At 43.4% G+C, this 25,508-nt stretch overlaps 1 protein-coding gene across 1 annotated transcript in view; it reads right to left on the bottom strand.

The window, feature by feature from the left end:
* LOC147722600 (glutamate decarboxylase 1-like) overlaps positions 1 to 25,508 on the bottom strand; it is a 1,148,213-nt gene that overhangs the window by 167,737 nt on the left and 954,968 nt on the right. The window contains exon 12 of the mRNA XM_086965127.1: positions 762 to 911. Coding sequence (XP_086821253.1) covers positions 762 to 911 — 150 coding nt within the window. The remainder of the gene's footprint in view (positions 1 to 761; positions 912 to 25,508) is intronic.

The following is a 25,508-nucleotide window of genomic DNA, read 5'->3' as shown; positions in this document are numbered from 1 at the left end:
AAGGTTATTGACCCCAACGTGACAAAACATCCCATAAGAACCCCACACAGCATAAACCTCACGGGGCAGATTTATGTTGCCTGACGCATCTCTGCAAATCGGCAGAGATTCGCCAGGAAAGATACGGCACGAAAGTTTATCCTTGCGCCACCCATGATGCGCCGCATTTACAATGCGGCGCACCATGGCGCAGGAATAAACAGATGCGTGTCGCATCTAGGGCGTGAAGTTGGTGCAGTGCTGAAGTTGTGTTGTGTCCGGCACGCAACTCCAGCACTATTCCAACTAGCCCTATCTCTAACGAGGTGCGTCAAGCCTTACGCCTGCTTCAAGCAGGCGCAGGGTTTTGACGCATCAGCGTTGGGAAAGTGACTCACTGAAATCTTGTAGATTTCACTGAGTTACTTTTCAGGTGCGTTCCTGCGACGGAACACCCCCCCCCTGCGTGAAAACTCCCACATGAAACCTGACGCAGGTTTCATGTGGCGCAGGACCTTACACCGTGACGCATCTCCATAGATGCGTCACGATGTAAGTATGTCGCAACGTGGCGCAGGGTTTACGCCGCCGCTGCGCCACAGAAGTGACGCAACGGCTGCGCAAAAGTGCCGCAAGCCCGACATAAATCTGCCCCCACGTGTCTTTTGCTGACAAATGATTCCCATGAGTGATTTGAGGGCTGTGGCATATATCTACAGTGTAATAAACATGGTGGTTAAATGAACACATTCTAATTAGACTTGCATAAGGCGGCTACTCACCTTTGCTTTCCACATTAGCCACAGCTTGAAGATGTCAACATGGCGACCACATTGTATCGTCTTGTCTCCTGTGTCAAAATCCACGTTATATTGTTTATCAGGCTGAAACAGGTATGCAGCACACAACTGGTTGCAGGACTCCAAAAGTCCCTGGGAAAATAAAATAACAGGTTCATTTTCTAACAAAGGTGCACGTTGTGATAATGTACCTTTCCAAAACAAGCACAAATAACACAATATTTACAATTGAAGAGTAAAATGTTAGTCAGATCCTATGGAAGGGCTTTGGGAACCCTGCAGTTCCAATAAATGCCATGTTTTGGAAAACAGTGCCCTCCTGTGTCCGTTTTTAAAGGTGCCATAAGGAAGCTTCCGACAATAATCTCAATATTGCTCTTGCTTTGCAGACAGTGAGTGACTACAAGGAAATTTGGTGTTTCCAGCAGTTTAGTACACTGATTTTTAAAAAAGCAGGTTGTCAGCAGACGGCAAAATCTTCTGGTTAGAAATTATAGCAGGATATCGTAACTAAAAGGTCCTCTAGCAGAAATGTATTGGCCTCAATATTGCTTCCAATTTTGACCCATTGGAGTTCATATTAGTAAATCAACACATAGGATAATATTTGCAAACAAACAAGGGCAAAGCCAATAGGCCTGCCATTAGCAGCCATCGTTTTGGAATTTCTTGTTTTGTCATGGTTTTTGCAAAACGTTAGTGTTTGGGAAGCTGCAGGGCCCTCCTCAACCTAAGCAAAAACATTGGTTAAAGGAGGTGCTCCTTCTGTAAGGGCAGCAAGCAAGCCATAACCTATAGGGAAGTCAACCAATGGCTGAGGGGGGCTGACACATTGCCCTTGATGCATGCTTTAATGGGTGGAAGAAAAATGTGACTGACAGGACACAGACTAATGGATAAAAGTTTGGCCGAAAACCGCTACAGGTAACTGTTATATAGAGAACTTTAGCAAAATGAAAAGGGCTAGGCTTACACAGACATAAAAAGGCCAATTGGTCTGTCATTGGCTGCTAGCCTCTTGCGTTTGGCAAATAAGGTGCAAAAAAAGCTTGAAAGAAAGAACAAAATAATAAAAGAAAGAAATTTAAACGAAACAGGAAGGAAAAAAAAGAAAGAGGGAGGAAAGAAAGTGGAAGCCGAGAAACAAATAAAAAGAAAGAGAGCAGGTGTGAGAGAGAGAGAGAGGAAAGAAAAAAGAAAGAAAAGAAAGAAAGAGAGAAAAGAGAAAGGCAAAAAAGAAAAAGTATGACATGAAAGGAAGAAAAAGGGAAGCGTTAGATCTTTCATCCTTAGAGTGGAGTTCCCCTAAACATTTGGCTTTCTCCCGTCCTGTTCTTGAAACTCATTTTTGTTGGCCTTAGGGCCCTGTTCAGCCTTGTAAAATCAGCTTACATACATTTGGCATATTTAATGTACTTATAAATCCCTGGTAAATTGGTACAACATATACCCAGGGCCAGTAAATTAATTTCTACTAGTGGGCCTATAGCACGTATTGTGCCACCCACTTAAGTAGCCTTTAAAACATGCCTCATGAACGCCTTTGCAGTCAATGTGGAGTGGTGTGGCTCACTGGTTAGAGGCGGCAGACCCGAGAGCAGAGGACGGCCCGGGACCAGGGTTCAATTCCCGACGTGGCAGGGTCGTGGACCAGGGTCAGTGGACTCGATAATTCCCACCTCGGTGCCTACTCTAACCAGGGATCACACTTGGCAACTGTGGGCATTAGCTTGTCTCATCTCCACAACGTCCCCCCACATATGCCGGGGATGCCTGGTTTCACCATAGAGATACCCAGTAGGGACCATCTCACAGGGAAAGCCAGGACTGGCTCCCCAGTGGTCTATTGCGCAGAGATACTCCGTCGGGAGTTGATTCTGGCGCGTTAGAAACCCTAAATTAAATTAAATGCACTGTTTTAAACTGCCAATTTGACCAGGTAAAATAAACCTTTTGCTAAGCCTAAACCTGCCCTTTTATTACATATAAGTCACCCCTAGGGTAGGACCTAAATATCCCATAGGGCAGGGTGCATTTTATTTAAAAAGTTGCACATGTACATTTAAGTTTTACATGTACTAGTAGTGAAAAACAACTACATTTGTTTTTCACTATTGTGAAGCCTATCCCATAAGATATTAGGCTACCTTTAAGTATGGGCGGAAAATCCGTTCCGCTCGCGGATTTCGTGGATTTTCGGTAAATTCGCAATCCGCGAGATTCGCGAATTTCCCACAAAATCCGCAAACGAAAATCCGCGAACGGGGATTGGGTCAAAAGTTCAAGCTGACTTTTGTAAATCTTTTAGAATGGCGCCAGCAAGCTGCCAGAGCCATTCTAAAATAGTTACAAAAGTCAGCTTCAACAGGAAGCTCTAATAGACAAAGTAAAGCAGGTGCCGCTCAAATTCAGTTACACAATCATTAATCACCCCCAAACTTGGGGTGATTAATGATTGTGTAACTTAATTGGACCTTCAACTGGAGCACCTGCTTTACTTTATCTATTAGTGCTTCCTGTTGAAGCTATTTCTAGCTATTTTAGAATGGCGCTGGCAGCTTGCCAGCGCCATTCTAAGTGGGGCTGAGGGCAGAAGGGCACAAAAGTGGGACAGAGGGCAGAAGGGGACAAAAATGAGTGGGGCAGAGGGCAGAAGGGCACAGAAACAAGTGGTACAGAGGGCAGATGGGCATAAAAAACAAGAGGGTGGCAGTGATTAAGCAGGCAAAAAAAAAAAAACAGCGAAATTGTAAAGCGCCTCGCGAACACCCGCGAACACGCAAAGCGCCTCGCAAACACCCGCAAACACGCAAAAATAAATTTTACGGATTGCCAATTTGCAAATCCGCAAATTCGCGAATTGCCAATTCGCAAAATTCGCCCATGCTTAGCTACCTTATTACATGTAAAAAGTGATCACTTCTGTTTAGGAACAGATAGAAGTGTCATGTTTGTTCTTAAAAGAATTGTAATCTAAATCTTATGGCAAGGTTAGACTTTAAGTCAAAATTCTGAAAAAGCCACTTTTAGAAAGTTGGTGTTTTCTTGTCCTAACCATTTGATACCAGCCACCTGAATCCAGGGTAACATGACTGTGATTAGCATAGCAGTAGGCCTTTGTCTATTCCTCCAAAACAGTGAGAAAAAGGGGGGCTAGATGCTGGTTTGATGGGTCATTCCTGCCAGGATGTATTGGTTGGAGCTAATCCCTGCCCCACTTATATGTCAAAAGAGCTGCTACAGCACACTCATGAAAAATTTCACACTGTCCTATTGTCTTCTCAACCCCCCACAGCCTATGCAGGAAGGAAGGAAATTACAGAACCATCTGTGGGGAGCAAACTCTAGAAGTTTCTTCCATTTCTTAGATGGCACCAGGCTTAAAAATAGGACCTTCATACCCACTTTTCATTTCACTCCTGGACCTGTGGAGGTGCCCCAGAAGGTCTTCATGAGGCCTGCTTTATATCTCAGATGACTGCCATGCTACTATCAGAGGACTGCCCTGCTACTACCAGATGACTGCCCTGATGATTGAATCTTGCCTTGTACCTTCAGAGAACTGCCCTGCTGCTTGATCCTAGTACTACCAGAGTGACTACAAGGATCAGGTTGCTGACCTCCTGTTCTTAGCTAAAGGGAGACATCAAGCTCCATAGGCCTCTTTGCAACCACCCAACTGACATGCAGCACTGGACCTTCCAGGATCTGCAACAGGACTTGCCTGAGCCCTGCTGGCCTCTACTGCAGTGAGCTCCTGATCCGCAAGAGGTGCCTCCCAAGGTCCTAGACCCTTGACTGGCAACCGTTGAGCTCCTCTTGTGAAAAAAATGAGAAAACCTAAAGCTTTGGGATCTTCGCTAGTGGGCCTGTGTGCTCCAAAATCTTGCAGTCTGCAATGACTACCAATGTGAAGCTACAGTGAACCCGACTACAGTGACTACCAGCTACAACTTGCAATGCAAGATCTGCACTTTGCACTATTCCAGCGTAAAACTCCAGGTACGACCAACGGCAAATCTTAACAGAATCTTCAAGCTTCAGCAAGAACTGTCCATGATGCCTGGCCTGTTCTTCTCACTACAGCAATGACCATTGGAGACACTCTTCACAATCGCCTCCAACACAAACTGCAAAGGTATTCACAGCAGCATTGGCAGCAGAACTGATATAGCTGGAATATGCTAGGTGCTCTCATCTGATAGAAAGCATTCTGCTATCACACCAGGCTCTAAAACCAAAGGCAACACTAAAGTAATGATAAAGTAAAAACATAAAAACTGTCTTTGAAAAAAAACTATCTTGTGTGCAAATATGTTCCTTGTGAAAGGGCTAAACGCAGACACTCAAAGTGAAGGTAGCTAGTGGCTGAAGCAGGATGACCCATTGCCCTTTACTATTGTGGAGCATTTTAGAATCCTAGAGAAATTTACAGATTCATGCCCTTATATAGGTATAATTCACATTGCCCGTATATAGGCATGGAAATCATGCCCATGTTTAGACATAACCCATCCAGTTCAAATACAGGCATGGCTACTTCCACTAGTTCCCAAAAACCACAACGATTTCTTGGAAAACTCGGCTGCAGCAGTCAGGGATATCCCCTTGCTTGAATATTGATTTGTCCTAGAAATCATGAAGTTTTCAAAGAACTACCATTCCCTTGGGGTTCTTTGGTAACATTATTATGTCCGACTTTACGTCAAACATGGCCCCTTCAAGGTATAAATATGCCTACACTTGCCTTAGCAAACACACAGTAGTTCGGAGCAGCTCCTACTTGCCCGACGCAGCTCGCTACAGCAAGTGCTGATGGAAGCCGACCCTCCAGCTGACGCACTGACAGAGAAGGTGTCCTTTCTCTTGCTGAGAATCCAGTTCCAGTGTTTCCAAGCTCCCCTCGCGGGGTGTTTCCAAGCTCCCCTCGCAGGGTGTTGGGAAATCGAGTCCCGAGACAGAGATACTAGACCTCCCTTATTCTAAAACCAAGGTACGGAGCTGATTAGACCCTAAGAGAAATCTTGGTTAGATTCTTGGCAAAGAAAAACTAAACCTATGCTACACCTCACTTACTTCTTCCCTCGTACTAGACTGAGGTTAGGTACATTGGGGTAGGTGTATTTTAGAAGCACCAGTTGAGTACTTTTAGCCTTTGTTATTTATGTATGTATTTATCTATGGTCTAGGAACCATACAATGCTTTCACAGTATTATTTTATAATACTCTTCTTACTGTACACATTATACTTTGCAACCAGTATTACGCTTGTAGCAGTTCACTTTACTTGCTTGAGAAAGAAGACTGTTCAATAAACCCTTTTATTGAAAACGCCTGTCTCTCTATTTCTCTGCCGCTCTGATGAAACAAAGCATGCATGATTGACTGAGTAAAATATTGATCTATTGTTTCCATGACTCTGAAGATCAGTTTTATTCTTGGGGAAACAAAGTTGTCATGTTTATGCGGTTGTCAGAAACTAATCCATTCTTGTTTATTCAAGAACGTTTCTAGTGACCTCTGAGGTAGCTGGCCCTCACAATTAAGTCTAATTTGTAATATAGAGACCTAGTCGACCTAAGTCCTACATCAAATCTATAAGATATATTATTCCAATGTGCAGAGCCTATTAAGAATATAGCAACTACACTACAATGCTGTATGCTGCAGTGAGTGGAAGGAAAATGTGAATGCCACAAGAACAGACAATTGGATGAAGAGAGGTGGCTGAAAGCCCCATTATGTAAGTTTACTATACATATGAAGACTGAAGAGTTAAATCAGAAGGCATATTTGCTGACAATATTCTGACACAGCTGATGTAACCATCTTTTTTTGTGATATTATCAGCTCCGAAGATAAATGGGTGTGGGGCGCACCAATACCATATATTCACACTACATGTAAGCTGCAGGTCATTATTTAATTTTATATTTTTGATTACTTAAGTTGAACCTGTGAGTACTGTATATAGATTTCTTTTATTTAACTTTTAGAGACTTATTAATGAAGAGAATAGCTATTTACAAAATCCATTAACAATGCAGCAGTACTCTGCACTCACCAGATAGGACACCATACATTTCACCGGGGCCTCAATGGCTCATCCCAAAAAAGGGAACAGATCATGATAAGATTTATCAAATTAAATTTTAATAATTTTCAATACAACATCAGTTCAACATTTCACACTTGATAAACAAGGAATACAGAAAGGAATACAGCTCTCCTTATCAAAGCATGCATAGGAAACATGCATAGTTTACAAGAGGCACCCTGTTCTCTGTGAGACATACAGCTAGACCAGGTTGGGCTTGGTCATAGGGTGCATTTGCTATATTTCACCGGCACCATAAACATAAACGGAGAGGGACTTAGGGTTTTCAACAATAGTTCTGTTTGGGTTAGGCTCCTTGAGACATTGCGGGATTCACAATCTGAATCAGGTCAGAAGAGTATTTATGTCTCAGCTTTAGTTAATGGCTATTAGATCGGTTAGTCAGCCTTTGCAAATAGTGTCTCTATTTGCAGTGCATGCCAATTAATCATACTGCTCATGTATTGTAGAGGCAGTAGCTTTGTGCCCTAAAAGTGTTTGCAACATGTTGTTGACAATGAAAAAACATTGGCTTTGCATCTAAATGTGATTTTGGGCGTGAATATGTTTCGCTCCTGAATGTAATTGATGCTCGCAAATGCTTTTCCACGCTCAAGTCGCTGTTGCTCCAAGTGTGGTTTTCTACCCAAATGTGTATTTACCCTTAAATGTGATGCTGTAAGGAAGCAGAGCTAACTATGAAGGGGTGAGGACATATGGTCTGACAGGTACCATCTTGCCTTCCTCTCAAGTCAGAATCCTGTGGTATGTCTGTCTGATACTTCTCTTACAGGCTGCGGATCCACTGCCCTATAATGATGGGGACATTTCAGACTGAACTACTCTGTGGGGGAAGTGATGCCCTGTCCATGAAGATGCCAGATGGGCCTACCTGGAGCTGCTGTAGCCATTCAAGAGGGGCAGAGCTACCTAAATGCGAAGTGCAGCCTAGCCTGAGTTTGGATTGGAGGTCTCCTTGAATGGCTGAGGCTGGTATTTCAGCCTGCGGAGTAGACCCAACAATGAGGAGGGGCTGAAGGATGATGCAGCAGAGGACACATGTGTTCGCACTCCCTTTCACACCTTATCTGAGGAGTGAGGGACTCTGTGACGGATCCTGGGGCCTAGGAACAAATAGATATCAGGCTGGCTGGGGGTGGTTCTGAGTGGGGGTGCCTACAAGTGTGCTCTCCTTCCACTCTTCCAGAGACAGGCAGAGATAGGCTGGGCAAGAAAAGTGCAATTTATGATTGGTGACTCTCATCCCAGGTGGGTATTGGAAGGAGAAGACAAATAAATGCCTGCCATACCCTAGAGCAGTGGTATTCAAACTGGAGGGCGGGCCCCCCTAGGGGGGCCTCCAGTGATCCTAGGGTGGGCGCCAGGCTCTGACCAAAAGAAACATTCAGCTTAAAGTAGTGCTTTATTTTTAAGCAGTCATGTATTTGTTTTCATTTTTAAAATGATAACAGAATACCGTTTACAAATGACCTGCGATATTTGAATATGCTTTGTGTTTAACTAAGACAAGACATTTTAAACATTGCCATCTTCATAGAATAGTTCTGAAGGGGGGCGATGAAATACGTTTTTTCACTGCGGGGGAGGGGGGCGCGGCTGTAAAAAGTTTGAAGACCACTGCCCTAGAGTGCCACTGGATCCTGAGCTATAGATCTCACTTGACAGCCTTCACTGGTGGAAGCCAGACCAGCACATAGCACATGGATACAATGGGCTATAGATGAGCCACTGCATTTGATCACAGGCGCCATTACATCAGACGAACTTGACCCCGGAATGAGAGGTTTCAGCCAGATACCTATCGTACATTGGTGGCCTCTGCTGTGGTAGTGCTCTCCCTTGTGGCTTTTGTTTCTATCATGGAACCATGGGCAGGTCTAGCATAAACAAGTCCATGTCATTAGTAGGGATGTTAATGTTGTCTTGCACCCAGACATCTGCCACCAGGATGGGCTTGACAGATCGATCCCCCCAGTTCTCACACAAGAGTGTGATTGCCACCTAAAGAGTTGACCAGACCGTCAAAGCTTTTCTTGACTCTAAAACTGTGATGGTGGGTAAAAAAGATTGCTGCAATGGATATTAATCCCCCACAAAGAGTTCCATACAGGTGCACTTGGTGCACTCTGGGAGGCCAATGATCCTTAAGTTGTTACTTCTGGATCGTTTTTTGTGTTCCTCTACCCTGTGCCCCAGATATTGGATAAGATCCACCATGCCTTTCACATGCTTGTGCATCCCTATTGTTTCAGCTGCAACGGTTGTAATGGTTCTCTCAGTGTTTTTATGGTCCAATTGCAAGAGATTGTCTCCCAAAGACAATGACCACAAAGATCATCGTGAGATTCTTCATAATTGATCCCCCACACACTTTTGTGGTCAAACAAGACTGATGATAGCCCGTCTCCTGCATTATACAGGGACCAAAAGTTTATCTTGCATTAGGCAAGGCATGTGGGGCTCAGATAATTTGTGCCCAACGTGATCTTTCCTGACTATTTCTAGTTGGCCCAGCAGGGACTAAACACACACTTAATAATAGAGTGCAGGCTACAAGAGCTCAACCTCAAAGATATGCTACTTTTCACAGTAAAACAAAAAAGTCATAGAAGAGGGAATTTTACCATACCCACCTCGCTCCGAACTATTTAATCTCTGAGAAACAAATTAGCCCCATCCCCTTCAATTCCATGCAAAGCCCAGAGATTATTAACCATCTTCCAAGTAACTTTGCTAATCGAAATTAATTCAATGGTGTACAGCAGAAACAGGACACCATTTAAAATTAGCAAACACAAAAAAGGCTTACTAAATTCAGATTTTTACGTTTATTTATTTGTTTGATATTTTGCAGATAAGCCATGACAAATATAACATTAAAAACATTTCATTTAAAACAACTGAAAAATGTCATACTATGTAAAATAAATTAGATCAATTTTCATTCCTAAACACATTAATTTATTTCAAAGTAACATGTAATTGCTCCATAAAGGCCGACTGAGAATCACTTCCTTTTCAAAATGAACTAATAGGGAAATATGCTCAAGCATGCTTGCCTAAATGTAAATATCTAATAAATTTGCAACTGCTAGTAAAATGCATAATAAAAAAACAATTATAAATTAAAATACCAGATCACATCACTAATATCAATTTCATTTCTCAAAGAATGAATACATATAAATATACAATTCTAATTCTCTATAACCTGCAGAGGACAATCGAGTTTCTATGTTCCATATGGCATACAAGACACACATAACTAGAAAAAAATGACATCACACTTATTCCTCAAATGAGGAAGACGGACATTATTATTCCCACCACTAATGAAAAAGAAAGAGAAGAAAAGAAAAGAACATGTAATCATTTAGTGCAAAGTGCACTGTTGGCAGATGGTTATATAGATTCTAAATTTTAAATGATCTCTAATGACTATTCTAAGCTATTCGGCACAGTAACAAAAACATTTCCCACACTGTAACATAGTCTTATTTAATTAGTTTTTGAATAGCTTTCATTAAATCCTGTCGGTGACACATCTGCAAATCTCTACAAACTGTAAGTATGAGTTTCTTTCTCTGTACAGTAAACTACATTGGTAAATGTAAAATGCATTATGTTTCACCTATGTGATCAATAATAAGTTGTTTTTGGTTGTAAGTTGTAGTTTGGTGAACAGTTGTGCAATACAAGTTATTGAAAGTCTGTTGAAGTGTTAGGACTTGTTTTTTCGAAAAGGCAATACATTGTGTTGTTACTGGTTTTACATTAGTTAAAAGGATTTGGCTTGCTGCTTTCCACCAGTCTTGAAATGTGTGCTAAGAGAAGGTAAGGAACCTAAAAAAATGAAGGAGGACCTAAAACTGACAGTCATACAGGCACCAATTACATGCGGTTCATGAAGCTGGGAGCGCCATGCCTGTCTTTATATGGGTTAAAGGTCTTTAGGATGAATATGTTTTGGTAAGCTTGTGTATTCCTCTCTGTAGATGGCACAGAAAGTTGTGCATGGCTAAAAGCAAGATGTGCAGCTTCTGGAAGTACATGATAGCTCTGTTTCAGAATTTAGGAGTGTATGGCTGCGATGAAAGGCCCTACTTGTAAACTGCATTAAAATTAGAACTGAGCGTATTTTCTACGGTTTGCATGTATTTTGAAGCGTACAGTGATGAAGGTAAACAGTAGCGTGACAGCATAAGGGGCTCATCTGTTTTAAAAAGCATGTTTGGCAGATGCCAAGCTTATATAAATAAAAATATAATAACTGTTGGTCGTGAGTTTGATGAGTAATATTGAGTAAATGTGTTCTATTAAAGTGAAATAAAATAAAGAGCCAAGGATAAGATGTGAGCTGAGCTTGCTTTCTCTGAGCAGTGCTTATTTGACCATGTGGTTGCCGGTTACATGGTCAGATTAGCCCTTTTTTCAGGTCTCGCCTGAGCCAGCCAGCTTGTGCTGATCTGGAAATACATTTAGTAACTGGTTCTTAAAAGTACCCAGAGCCTTTTCCCGGCCTCCAGCTTGCTGTTACACGCACAAGCACGCACAACGTGCACAGCTGCCACCTGGCTTGCCTAGAGCATGCAGCATGCACTTGAATCCCCTCCCCCCTCCCCACTCCCTTCTCCCACTCCCTCCTCATCAGCTTCATTGCTTTCACTTTTGCGCGCGAATGAATCCCCTTCCCCCTCCCACTCCCTCCTCATCAGCTTCATTGCATTCACTTTCGCGTGTGCACTTCTGATGCTGCACAACATTGGCAGAAAGCATTGTCAAAGCAGGTAGGTCAAAAAAGCAAGGCGTATTGTATTTTTTAATATCTGTTTTATTTTGTTTCCTTCTGTATTGCTAAGAGTCCTTGTGCTCTCCAGCTGCCTTGACATACTGTTTACCCACTTTGAGACATGTTTGTTAGTGAGATGCTCCAAGACTAGTGAAGCTCACACTGCTGTTGTCTTTAGCTTTGTGCGTGAGTGTTGTAGCTGTGTGTATATATGCGCATATATATATAATTTGCATAAGTTGCACATTAATATATGCGGATTTGCACAAGAAAATAAGAAACGCTTGTACCTAATTGTATAATATAATAATGTACATACAAGTGAATTACAGTTTGCTATTGAGCCAGAACATGCTAAATATGTCAAGATTGTAGCGTTATTTGCACAGTTTTTTAAAAAAGAGCACTGTCACTTTAAAATTGCATCACAAAAAAGAAAGAAAAAAATGTTAATGTTGGTATATAAGAAACCAGGTGACCATTTACTGTGTCATGTGATCAAGGTACGTCAGTACCGAAACGCGTAATGGCCGACTGAGTAACAGCTCAATAAACCAACAAACTTTTAAACTTACCTGGGTCTGTGCTCCACTTTTCTTTTCGAGAGGAGAGAGCGCCTGCATCCTGCTTGTGGAGTGGAGTGGCAGAGATATTGATGACCGGTGTCCTTCCTTTTCCGGTATTACACGGACCCCTCGTCTGGAGAAGAAAAGGGCTTTATCGCAGTAAAGAGGAGGCGTCTGGCAACGGACAAAAAACCTATTAATTATCCTGGAGGATTACAAATCTACGGAGAGCCCCCCAACGGTGTTATACGTGCAGAAAGTTCATTACGGAGTAAGCAGAGTAGCGGAGGTCCCGGGTCGGAGGACGCGAGACGTGCCGGCGAAAAGCTGAAGGTAAGAACAAACAGCACGGCATCTACAAGTTGGGTGACGAGTGAAGTGAGCGTTGTCACGCGACCGGCAGTGTTTGAATATTTTAATAAACACCCGGGTACGGTAGAGACAAAAACGCCAAAATCAATTGGTAAATTGCAAGAGCTGTTACGATGTCGGCAGACACGTTAAGGGATCGGGAGGCCAAAGCGGTGGAAATGTTTGATGAGGCAGCAACACCGCGAGTAAACACCAAATCCCAGAATGCACCTGGGACATCAAACACAAGAAGTGATACACTTAAGGACAAATTTCGGGCACTTGAGAAGGTGTGCAGACAAGAGCAAAGTAAATGGTGGGAGGGGAGATCGTTGCAGAGATATTTGGATGTGAAACGGGTGCCGAGGGGCTTGCGCATCCTCCTGGCACCGAGCTACGAGACACCCGACCCAAACATGCTCAGAGAATGGGCGGAAACTAATCTGGAGTCATCACGGAGGTTAATGATAATTTTGGTAAAGTACGCGGAAAGGGACCGCGCAAAACTACAAGTAAAGATAGATGAAATGAATGAGGAAATAAAAAATATGGGACAAACAGAAGAAGAAGCCAAATTAAGACAAGAAATGACAAATAGGCTTCAAAAAGAAGAAGAGAAAATAAGAGAACGTAAAACCTACAAGTATCACCGAGATAAAAATGACTATGAATGTGGTAGAATTTTTACTTTTGCCAAAAAGTATGAGAATATGAAAATCTCAAAATTCAGTGGTATAAGAGAGGCAAATAAAGACACCCGACAAAATATTCAGGGAGGATCCTCAACCTCCAGCTTAAGCTCTGCAATAGAAAGTGAATCAGAGGATACAAGAGCTGGGCGAGTACCGACAACTATCACGCTGGTTGAAGAGCTGCATTTTTTAGTAGAGGAACAGAAACAAACTCTCCGACCGAAACGCCAAACAACAAAACCACCGGTAAAATCAAAAACCCCACCCGCAAACGCAGAGAAAGGAGACGGGCAAGGAAAAGGAGAGCCGACAAGGAGATACCAAACTCGCAGGTGGAATCGGAAGTAAAATCTCCAAACAAAATGACAACTATAAACAATATAACGGTTACAAATCTATCAGATATAACCTTAAATACAGCTGAACTACAACTCCTATCCCTGGGATTGTCCTTTGCCCCTGAAAGCACCTTTGATTATGCATCAACGCGAATGGATATTTACAAAGGCATTAGAAAATTAAAATTGCGAAAACACCATTTGCTGAAAGGTGAAAAAGAGAAACCAATATCAGACATACCATTGATAAGTGGTCAAGATGAAACAGATCAAATATTTAATAGCCAAGAAAGATTATTCATTGATGAACTGGCAGAAATGGAATCAACGCAAACACAGAGCAATGAACCACAATATGAGATGGAAACAATGCCAAGAGTTGAAAATAGTTAAACATGTACTACCAACTTCAAACCTCGGTCAAAATTTGTCCCAATTATGCCTAGAGATGGAATAGACATCTACCATGAACAAATCATGAAAGAACTCAAAGAACTAAACATGGCTATAAACAAACCAAAAAACAGAAAGAAAAGAAAAATGGAAACAAGATACAAACAAGTGATGAGCAAGCTATCCAAAATTAGACAAGTGGTGATACGAAATGCTGATAAGGGGGGCAATCTAGTCATTTGGAAAAAATCAGACTACTTACTAGAAGCCCAAAAACAATTAATGGACCAAGACTGTTACCGCAGATGTGATCAAAACATATTAAAATTGACAAATGAGAAATTATATGCAAAATTACTAGCCTGGAAGAGCAAAGGTCTGATAAACAAGGAAGAATTTCTATTTTTGAAAAATAACACTCCAACAACACCGGTGTTATATTTCATACCTAAGCTCCATAAGAACCCATCAAACCCGCCCGGGCGACCAATCATCTCCGCAATTAACAGCCTAACGGAACACATGTCCCAATACATCGACCACTTCTTACAAGAACACGTCCAGAGACTACCCTCATATCTGAGAGATACAGGGGACTTTTTGGCCAAAATAAAGGACCTAAAATGGCAATCAGATTTCTTGTTGATAACTATGGATATTACCTCGTTATACACGAGCATTAGTCACAGAGATGGCATGCGGGCAACAGAATTCTTTCTTAAACAAAGAGATGCAGTCTATGTTGAACACAGTAGAATGCTTTTAGATATGATGGATTTCTGCTTACATAATAACATTTTTCTTTTCCAGCATATGTTGTACCAACAAATACGAGGTGTAGCTATGGGGGCCAGTTTCTCCCCTAGCTACGCCTGTCTTCATATGGGGTGGTGGGAGGAACTGGTCCTCCATAGAAATTTTAACAACACACTAAATGACCATGTGAAATGTTGGTGGAGGTATATCGATGATTTGTTTGTTATATGGAAAGGCACGAAAATGGAAGCTGAAATATTCATTGATAAACTTAACCAAAATGACATCAACCTGAACTTTACTGCAAATATCAGCCCTACTAAAGTGACATTCCTAGATGTTGAGATATATATAGAAAATGGCAACTTGGAGACAAAAATGCATAGAAAGCCGACAGCGGTAAACTCCATTTTACATGCGAACAGCCACCACCCAAAACATCTAGTAGAAAGCATTCCGTACGGAGAAATGTTACGGATAAAACGCATATGTAGCACACCACAAGAACTAATAAAAGCACAAGAATCAAGTAAAATCAGATTCTTAGAACGTGGATATTCTAGATTATGCATTGAAAATGCAATAAAGAAAAGTAACGAGGTAGACAGAACTTCACTCCTAAAAACAGCACTAGCAAAGGCAAATACGGAAGTACCAAAAACATCTACACAAACAGAAGAAGATTTCAGAATGATTGTAAGCTACAACAAACAACACAGAGAAATTAGACGAATCATTCAGAAGAACTGGCCATTGGTAAAAAATGACCCAATATTAGGTCCACATTTACCAAAAAAACCAATGGTCACCCATAGTAGAGCGCCAAATATGAGAGAACGTCTAGTAGTAAACAATCCTGTAGAAATCCCTAAAAAGAACTGGTTTAACCAGAGGAAAGGATTTTACAAGTGTCAAACTTGCAAAGCTTGCTTAAATGGAGTGAATAAAAAGAGTTTTGCCTTAGCATTTGGGAAAGGTGACCAACAAATTAAACACATGCTAACGTGCAAAACTGAATACGTAGTCTATATCCTCGAATGTCCCTGTAAGTTAAAATATGTGGGAAGTACGAAATTACAGGGACACAAAAGAATATTGCAACACATACGTGCAATCAAGAATAAAGATCCAACTTACCCAGTTGCCCGTCATTTTAATGAGAAACACCAGGGAGATGTCAGATTACTCCAATACTATCTAATTGACACCATACCCCCAAGTAAGAGAGGGGGGGATCGGGATGAAAAACTGAGGGAACTGGAAACTAGTTATATATTAAAGCTAGATTCCAAACATCCTTATGGGCTAAATTTAACAGAAGATTTATATACTGGCCTATAAAAATAGTCAAAGATTGTGTAATATTACTAATCTGAACGATGAGAAAATCTGAAGTGATAGATGAGAACTACCTATACACATACAGTACAGAAGTATAAAGAATATTGGTGTAATCTCATCAAATATAAGTGTAAATAGTAAGAAATGGCCTCAACAATAACAAAAAAATGGAAAAATAATAAAAAAGAATTTTAATTGCAACTTTTTTTATAGGAACAATCATAATATACAAAATTATGGTTGTTGGTTGTAATATTATAAATAAGTTTCCTTTTTTTCATCATCAGGGTTTGCACATTAACGATGAAAGTTCACTTTTCTTTTCTTTTTCACCAAACACCTATCCTTATCAGAGGCCTCTGAGTAGGATTATAGATTGCGCTACAATCTGTCAGAAACAAATATCTGGCCCTAAAAACCCAAAGATACCGTAAATATGTGACAAACATATACAGAAAAGCGTAATTTTACACATGCGATCTTGCACTCCTGGTATTGAAACCGATAAGATATATATGTAAAATAGAGCTTGAGAGAGAAAATGGTTTTTTAATAAATGTATATATATTTATTTATTTATATATTTATAACATTCAAATCTAGGAGATACATAAAATATCCCTTAGATGCTCTATGGTATTTATACCGAGATGAATTGTACTGTATTGCGAATTTTGCACAAGAACATATGTAAATTTTGCTTAGATTTGTACATATTTTATTTGAGGGTATCTTTGTGGTATTTATACCGAGATAATAATTTGCATAAGTTGCACATTAATATATGCGGATTTGCACAAGAAAATAAGAAACGCTTGTACCTGATTGTATAATATAATAATGTACATACAAGTGAATTACAGTTTGCTATTGAGCCAGAACATGCTAAATATGTCAAGATTGTAGCGTTATTTGCACAGTTTTTTAAAAAAGAGCACTGTCACTTTAAAATTGCATCACAAAAAAGAAAGAATTTTTTTTTAATGTTGGTATATAAGAAACCAGGTGACCATTTACTGTGTCATGTGATCAAGGTACGTCAGTACCGAAACGCGTAATGGCCGACTGAGTAACAGCTCAATAAACCAACAAACTTTTAAACTTACCTGGGTCTGTGCTCCACGTTTCTTTTCGAGAGGAGAGAGCGCCTGCATCCTGCTTGTGGAGTGGAGTGGCAGAGATATATATATATATATATATATATATATATGCGCACACATTTTTATATTGTCCAGATTTTCCAAGGGTAATCGATTTTTTAAACATCACGTGAAAGTGGCGGCAGGCTTGCTGTCAATCCAAATCTGTGTTGCCCAGATCCTCAGTGCTCAAAATCGCGCTAAGCTTGGGTACATTTTTTGTTTATTTTCTGTTTGCCCGGCACCCAGCGGAAATAATGGCACTTTTACTGCTAGGCTGTACAACAAGTGGACGTTACCATGCGCTGAACTCTGTTGGTGTGTTAATGGTCCCACAATGGACGTCCAGGCCATGCTTTGGCATGAGGGGGCTTGGGAGGGCTTGGATGGTGTCACATTGTCCATGCTCTAGTTTAAGGCTTCAGTCCTGTGTTTTCCTCTTTCGCTCTATTACAGGACAAAGACGCAAGACAACTAATGTGGCAAAGATTGAAGCTGTGAGCGTAAATAATGTTCTACATGCTCCCGCTATCACAGCTCAACAGGGAACCACAGTTTCTTACTGGCTAGATCATTGTCTCTTGTTCAAAAGTTTCTCTCGTAGCCCCATCTTTGCTAGGGCCTGTGGCCCCATGGTGTAAGAGTGTATCTAATTTATTTGTTGCCCTCCTTCTGCTCATCCTCAGTGGGCTGCTAAATGCAGCATTGTTTTACTTACATCTATTTGATTGAACTATTATGTGTGCTGATAGCTGTCATTATAACCTCAGTATAAGGATGGCTGCGTAGTAAGATAAAAAATATGCGTAACATCGACTGCATGTATTTAGCCCATAAGATTTAGGATTACATTCATGACTTCGGTTATTCCAGTAATTCTTTCATTTGTAAAGTTTGTGTCTGACTGAGTTTGCTATGGCTTGGGGCAAGATATTTCGGCATTGCAGTGCGACCTGCAACACGTGTTGAATAAACTGTTGCTTGTTTCTACTGGATGTTTCTTCAGACAAATTATAGTTTGGTTTGTCATCTGCAGTTCTTTCCATTCAAAATATATGTGTTACAAATGACATTTCCTGTGTTCATGATTGCCCTGGTGAAGTAACTATGCAGAACTAAATGCTTGTGCTGCAGTGCAGCCTTCGAAGTCTGCAGTGCTAATGAGATGGCAATTGCAAAAACAAGGAGCTTTTTGGCAGCTACCCTGACTTTGATGCAGGCTACGTTATACTCAATAAGTTACGCTTACAAAGCTTCCCTTGGGGGGCGTGGCTAGCGACTGTGGAAAATGGCCACAGCCTAGGAGAGCTCCGAAGCCCGCCGACACAACCCCTGAGAATCCTGGCATAAATCCTGACCTCTAAGCAACGAGGTGCATCGCCACTGCCGTCGCACTGTCCCCGGTACGATTAACAAAAAAAGAAAGTCGGCACGTCCCGCAGGAACCGATCTAGCCCGGGAGGCGGAGTCGCGGCCTAGCCCCAGCGGAGGAGCTGGGAGCCACAGTAGGCGCTGGGGCTGCACGTAACGGTGATACAGGCAGCATTAAATTGAAGAGGATGCCGGGTCGGAGCAATGGCTCATTACGGGGGATTTACGGCGGCGTTAAAAGAAGATCGAGATGCGCCCCACATGCGACGATCAGCGCGATTTTAAACAAAAGGCTGGGAGCTCCCACGGATCCCTGTCTATGACCGGACAAAGCGATCCGATCATACGGAGTGAAGGTATGAGAGTCGCGTTAGCCTGAGACCCCTGGGGCCTTAAGAAATCCGAAGAGAGAGCGGTGCTGCGGGGAGAGCCGACAAAAGTGGTGCTGACCCCCAACAGAGAGGCCCTGATGATCCACTGTGAAGGCAGAAGGTGGATGGTGACCCAGGGGGTGGAGAGAGGGCATAAGACACAGACCAAGAGGCAAGGCAATGCGGCAGAAAGAAGCCGCCAGGCCATATGTGGAAGACAGAGGGCTCTAGAAGCAATTGAAGGTGGCATACAGTAAAGAAGTTCCTAGCACCAAAATAAATAATTGTGCACAGGCAAGTTTTAGCGCCCGGAGACTGGACTGAAGTGTCTTGGGTGAGATCGACGCCACAACCAGACCCTCATTCACAAGGCACGTGTGCTCTACGTTACACAGCGCAATGAGTGCCAGGGGATCAGAACGGTACAAAGTCACCGTATTGAAAACTATACTGTTACAAAGGACCAACATGGGGGACCTAACATGATGGACAACGCAGCAAAAGTCAGAAGCACGAGCCACCGCAGGAGGTTACTCTCAAAGATATAATGGCTACCATGCTACAAATGCAGACCTCCATATGATCAATCTCCAGTGAGGTAACCCTACTTAGAGCAGATTTTCCAAGATGGGTTCAAGAGTGACGGAAGTCGAAGCTACGATGAAGACCCAATCAACAGACACTGCTACTCTGCAGAAGCAAGTGCGCCAACTGGAGCTCGCACAAAAACAGCTAACGGAGAAACTCGATGATCAAGAAGGGCGCTCTCGGCACAATAACGTGCACCTAGTTGGTGTTCTGGAAACTTTCAAGGGTCCAGCTCTAGACCTGTTTGTTGAGGAGCTGGTACAGATGCGACTCTGCCCTTGTAGATTCTCTACATTCTTCTCTGTGGAAAAGGCGCATAAAGTTCCAGGCGGACGTCCCAAGCCGGGAGCCCCCCTCGGCCTCTCCTGGCAAGAATATTCAATTTTAGAGACAGAGATGCAATCCTACAAGCGGTCAGGACTAGCCCATCTCTTTGAATCGACAATAGCATAGTATCCCTATACCCAGACTTCACAGCAGCAGTATCTGCACAATGGCGCACTTTCACGGAAGTCAAGCGAGAGCTCCAAAACAGAGAACTTAAATATGCAATGCTTTATCCTGCCAAGCTCAGAGTAGAGGCAGAAGGAAAAATCTGGTTCTTTGAATCACCCAGTGAGGCACGGGATTGGCTGGAGGGATGCAGACCAGCGAAAGGGAGCCACAGACAAAGAATAAGATGGCAGAGACAATCCTCGCAAGAAGCTTCTGGCTGACAAGAGGCCGAAACATCAGATCACCTTGAAGAGACAAGAAACGGAAGTGATGTGGAGTGAAATTGAGGACCTGAAGCGGCTTGCAGTCATGATGCTGAAGAAGCGACGCGATCTGGCTGTCTCTTGCCAACTGGGTGAGGCCGATGGACGGCATGGCAAGAGATACAGGACCACGGCCCCAGAGGAGGGTCCAAACCTAGACATGGACAGGTTGCACTGAGGATAATTTTTCGGGGACAATGGTGGGGCGGGAATGGACTCTTCCTCCCCTTCACGCAAGTACACAGTTATAGGACTAAAGCACTCTGCTGAGTTGGGGTGGTGGGTAGTTGTAAATCCGCTGGGCAGGGAAGCAGGGAGGGGATGGTGGGATGGGATCAGTTTATAGACGTTTTTTCAGTAGGGGCCGTAGCCCCCTTTTATGTTGTTCTAATATAGATGCTTGTGGAGCAAGACGTGACAGGCTATAGCAGAGGAGTCCAGGAGGGGCGGCCCACTTTAGATCACAATGCCAGACAGGAGCCAGGAGGATAGAGACTCAGGTACACACACACACAGCGCCCAGGGACAGAGGTCGCAGTTGTCCATAGTCTCCTGGAATGCAAATTGGTTGGGGGACAAAATTAAACGGGGACTGGTGCTACAGTACCTGAAGCGAAAGAATGTAGCAGTAAAATTGCTTCAAGAGACACACCTCCAGGGGACGACAGCTCAAACGCTGAACAGATGGGGATTCAAGATGATAGGCCACTCGGAGTTTACATCCGGGTCTAGAGGAGTAGGGGTCCTCATAAACAAACGCTTCCCGTTTATAGTCACTAACACATGTCACAATGACCAGGGATGCTTTGCAGCAACCACAGGCCAGTGGGACGGTAAATCTTACAATATAGTGTCGGTATATATCCCACCGGCATTACACCAAGCTACCTTTATAGACCTGGGGAAATTCCTGTCGACACTCCCTCGTGGAGAACTGATTATAGGAGTTGACTTTAATGCGGTTATGGATTCGACAATGGACAGACAACCACCAAGAGACACTGGTGGGTCATCCTATAGACTACAAGACTTTGTGGAGGCACTTGGGTTGATGGATACATGGCGGACCAATTACCCCACGGACAGACAATTTACATTTCACTCCAGGGTGCACAATAGTCTCTCCAGAATTGACTACATATTCACACTAGCCACGGGAATATTGGGCATGACTGACATTAGACATCTGCCCAGAGGCATATCAGACCACTCGCCGGTCCTCATCACATATGCAACATTTACCCTGCAGACTCGTAGATTATTTCCAATCAGACCTGGATATCTGCAGGACCGTAGATTGCGTAAATCACTCATTCAGGTCACAAAGCATTATTTTGCAGAAAATCAACACCCAGTACCCTCACCGACGACTCTATGGGAGGCCTATAAGACAGTGCTCCGTGGTAGCACCATCTCACTAATCACAGGAACACCAAAAACACATCGATGACCTAGAGTCAAAGATAGAGCAGGCAGAAGAAGCGCATGCATATAACACTATAGAGGAGACAGCCCACGCATTGCACTTGGGCCAGCAGTCGTACAGAGCATTCGTGCAAGAGATGGTCTCTAATAGATTAACTAACACTCAACACAAGATATATGGCCAGGGAGATAAAGCGGGCAGACTGCTGACCTGGTTGGGGAAAAAAGAGAGGGTCAGCAATTGGATAACACAAATACGGACCAAGGACAGAGACTTAGTGACTACACCACAACAGATTTCCGAAGCACTAGTGCAGCACTATAAGACAATATACACACCAGTAGCTGTCGCAACAATAGTAGATAATCTGGCCTTTATACACGATATACGACTGCCCAGACTGGACGCAGATGCCACGACTGCCTTAGAGGAAGACATTACGCCAGAAGAGCTTACACAGGCGATAAGGGTGCTACACACAGGGAAAGCAATGGGACCCAACGGGATCCCGGTTGAATTTTATAAGCAAGGGGCCAAGTACCTGGTGCCCCATTTACTGGCCATGTACAACGAAAGCTTCACAAGTGGTATATTACCAAGAGATCAGCACCTTGCCACCATAGTGGCAATTCATAAGGCCGGTAAACCAGCGAATTAATGCACATCCTATAGACCAATATCTCTCCTTAATGCGGAGGCGAAAATTCTCACTAAGACCCTGGTCACTAGGCTGCGGTCGCATTTATCTGAACTTATACACGCTGACCAATCGGGGTTCATGCCGCACCGTAACACAGCGCTTAACCTAAGAAGGCTGTTCGGTGCAATGGAACGCAGGCATGCCTTACGGAAGACGCGGCTATACTCTCCTTAGACGCACGAATGGCGTTTGATCTGGTAGAGTGGCCCTTTCTTTTCGTGGTCCTACAGCGCATCGGCTTCGGACCAAAGTTCTGTACATGGGTCCGCTTATTGTACACAAGACCAGTGGCACATGTGGTAGTAAACGGATATATATCGACAGAATTCCCACTGGGAAGAGGGACGCGGTAGGGCTGCCCATTGTCACCCCTCATTTTCGATAGTGTTGGAGCCGCTGGCGGCATGGATTAGGCAGGACCTCACGATACGGGGAATAAGATGAGCAGTTTATTGGGAGGATCGTATTTCGCTGTATGCGGATAAGATTCTCTTATACTTGACGTCAACAACGAGCTCTCTTATATGCTTATTAGATATATGAGCTGCATATGGGCGCGTGTCCGGATACACCATCAATTGGGACAAATCATTGTTATATGTCCTGCGGGCCCCCCGCCACGGCTACAGAGAGGGTGCGATCTGCAAATAGTCACAACTGGATTTAAGTACCTGGGGATATACATAACACATGACCGTGCACAGTTCACCGAAATAAACATAACTCAACCCCTGGCACGATTTAAAAAAGACGTTAAACATTGGAGCACAATACCTTTAACACACCTGGGAGGAGCAGCACTTTTCAAAATGGTGGCACTCTCATGATTCCTGTACGTATTACAGAATACTCCATTCTCTATCCCCCGACATATCTCGGAGCAATCAATGCGGAAGTAACAACGCTGCTCTGGGACGGGAAAACACCTCGTATAGTGCTCCAAAAACGTACTAAGAGCTGGTATGATAGCAGGATAGCCCTCCCAGATATTAAAGCATATTATTCCCAACTAGTCACAATTAATCAATGGCTGCATGTTCCCCAGGAAGACCTGGCATTCAGACTAGACAGGCATCTTCTAGAACCAGCAGGGGTTATGAGCGCCCTGTACAATAAAAAGAAAAAGTACACTATCACAGGTCCGACACTACATACAATATGTATATGGTTTGACGCTCAGTGAGCACTTGGGTGGGAAGGGGTGGTTACGAAGGCTATGCCGCTGCGGGATACAAAGAAACTAGGGATGCTGGGCAACACAAAAGGGTTCCATAATTGGGACTCAATAGGAATATCAACGGTTGGAGACTTATGGCAGAAGGGTGGGACGGTCACCTTCGCTCATTTGCAGGCAACATACGGCCTAGCAGAGACAGAGAGGTTCAGATATATACAGATTAAACATGCGCTGCAGTCCCTATTGCCGCCAGACACGGATCCGGAGGACTCCTCTCCGCTGGAGGATAGACTCCTGATGGATCACCTCCAGAAGAAAGCAATCTCACTGAAAGAAGATTGAAAATAGTCAACAATAGAACAGACCCCACAGGGACTCTGAAGGCTAAATGGGAGCCCGAGGTAGGAGATATTGATGAGGCGGAATGGAGGGAGGCGCTAGCTTCCCCTAATGAAGCTGCTATTCCATCAAGGCTCAGACTAGTGCAGCTTAAAATCCTGCAACGCACACACTATACCAGAGCACTTTTACACAAGATAGGGAGGGCGGACACGCCGCGCTGTCTTAGGGAGTGTGGGGAAATGGGGTCGTTCTACCATACTATCTGGAGTTGCCCCATGATTGTGGGATACTGGATGGCAGTAATGAGGACACTCTCCCAGGTTACACAAATTACTGTGCTGCCAAGTCTGAGATGCTGCCTGCTTAACATATGGGACCCGAAGGACTTGAACAAGACGACCCAGGACTGGGTGACGTTGGGAATGACTGTTGTAAAAAGGAATATCACGTAACGCTGGGGTTCCAGGATTAGCCCCACTCTCGCTAAGTGGTGTAGAGATATGGACCTAGCAAAGGTCGAAGAAAGATCAGTGTATTTATATAGAGGTTTCCCAAGAAAGTTGGAGAAGGTCTGGGGGAGATGGAACATATGTTGTAAATAAAACAGCAATAATGTTAAGCATTCGCTGAAGACATGCTATTGTGTCTTTAGTATAGTTTTCCCGCTCATACTTGGAAGTACGGCCGGACTCCATTTTGTTTCCGGCGTCCATCTTGTAGGATACATTCTGCCATGTGCTCGCCACGAGGCAAGTCTTCCTCACTGACTGTCACCCCTGGAGTTTGCCCAGCAACAGGCTATAAATAGTTCCAGCTTATCTAGCGCATGCCCAGTACGTGTAACATCTGTTTCTGCTTAGAGGGGATCGGAATGTGCATTCGGGGGGCTTCATGAACCATTAACTCCACCCATGTATCGATCATGCTCAAGAAATGTCCTTATATGGTTGTAAATCATGTTTTTTGAGCTGTAACCGCCCACTTATGAGCCCCTTCTTTTTGTATAAAAGGGGACTGCATGTCCGAGTTCTTTGTGCTACCTTGTACAATACTGTAGAGTGTTGTGTGGGCTGTAGTACCACCTTTAAAGGTTTATTAAACTATGTTTTTGTATTTCCAGTTTCCGTGCCAATTTCTTATGTAGTCTGAGGACTTATCGTACAGAAGGGCGAACCCTTTTCGCACTCGCAGGCCTTGCTGAGGCCTGAATTCATCAATTGGCGCCCGTCACGTGGGGCTCATCGACGACTCGGATGCTCGAAGGACTGGTCATGACGAAGGATTGGAACCTTGCCGGGGACGCGATCACTGCCAGCTGCGCCTTTAGTCCTGGCATCCCGAGGTATTCTTCCTTCCCTTCCGATCTGACCATCTGGGTGGCGCCGGTCATCGACTGAGACCTCTTCTGTCGGTTTGCCTGGTAGTGGCCGTTTGGGCGAATTCAGAACTTGGCAGTTGGAATCTGGACGCTCTTGATTGGTAAGAATCGTTGTACGATGCTTGCTCCGAGCC

This window comes from Lissotriton vulgaris, chromosome 4_1 (genome assembly GCF_964263255.1).
Source record: "Lissotriton vulgaris chromosome 4_1, aLisVul1.2, whole genome shotgun sequence".
Taxonomy (NCBI): Eukaryota; Metazoa; Chordata; class Amphibia; order Caudata; family Salamandridae; genus Lissotriton; species Lissotriton vulgaris.
Note: the sequence above shows the minus strand (reverse complement) of the source record. Positions and strands in the feature narration are given on the sequence as shown.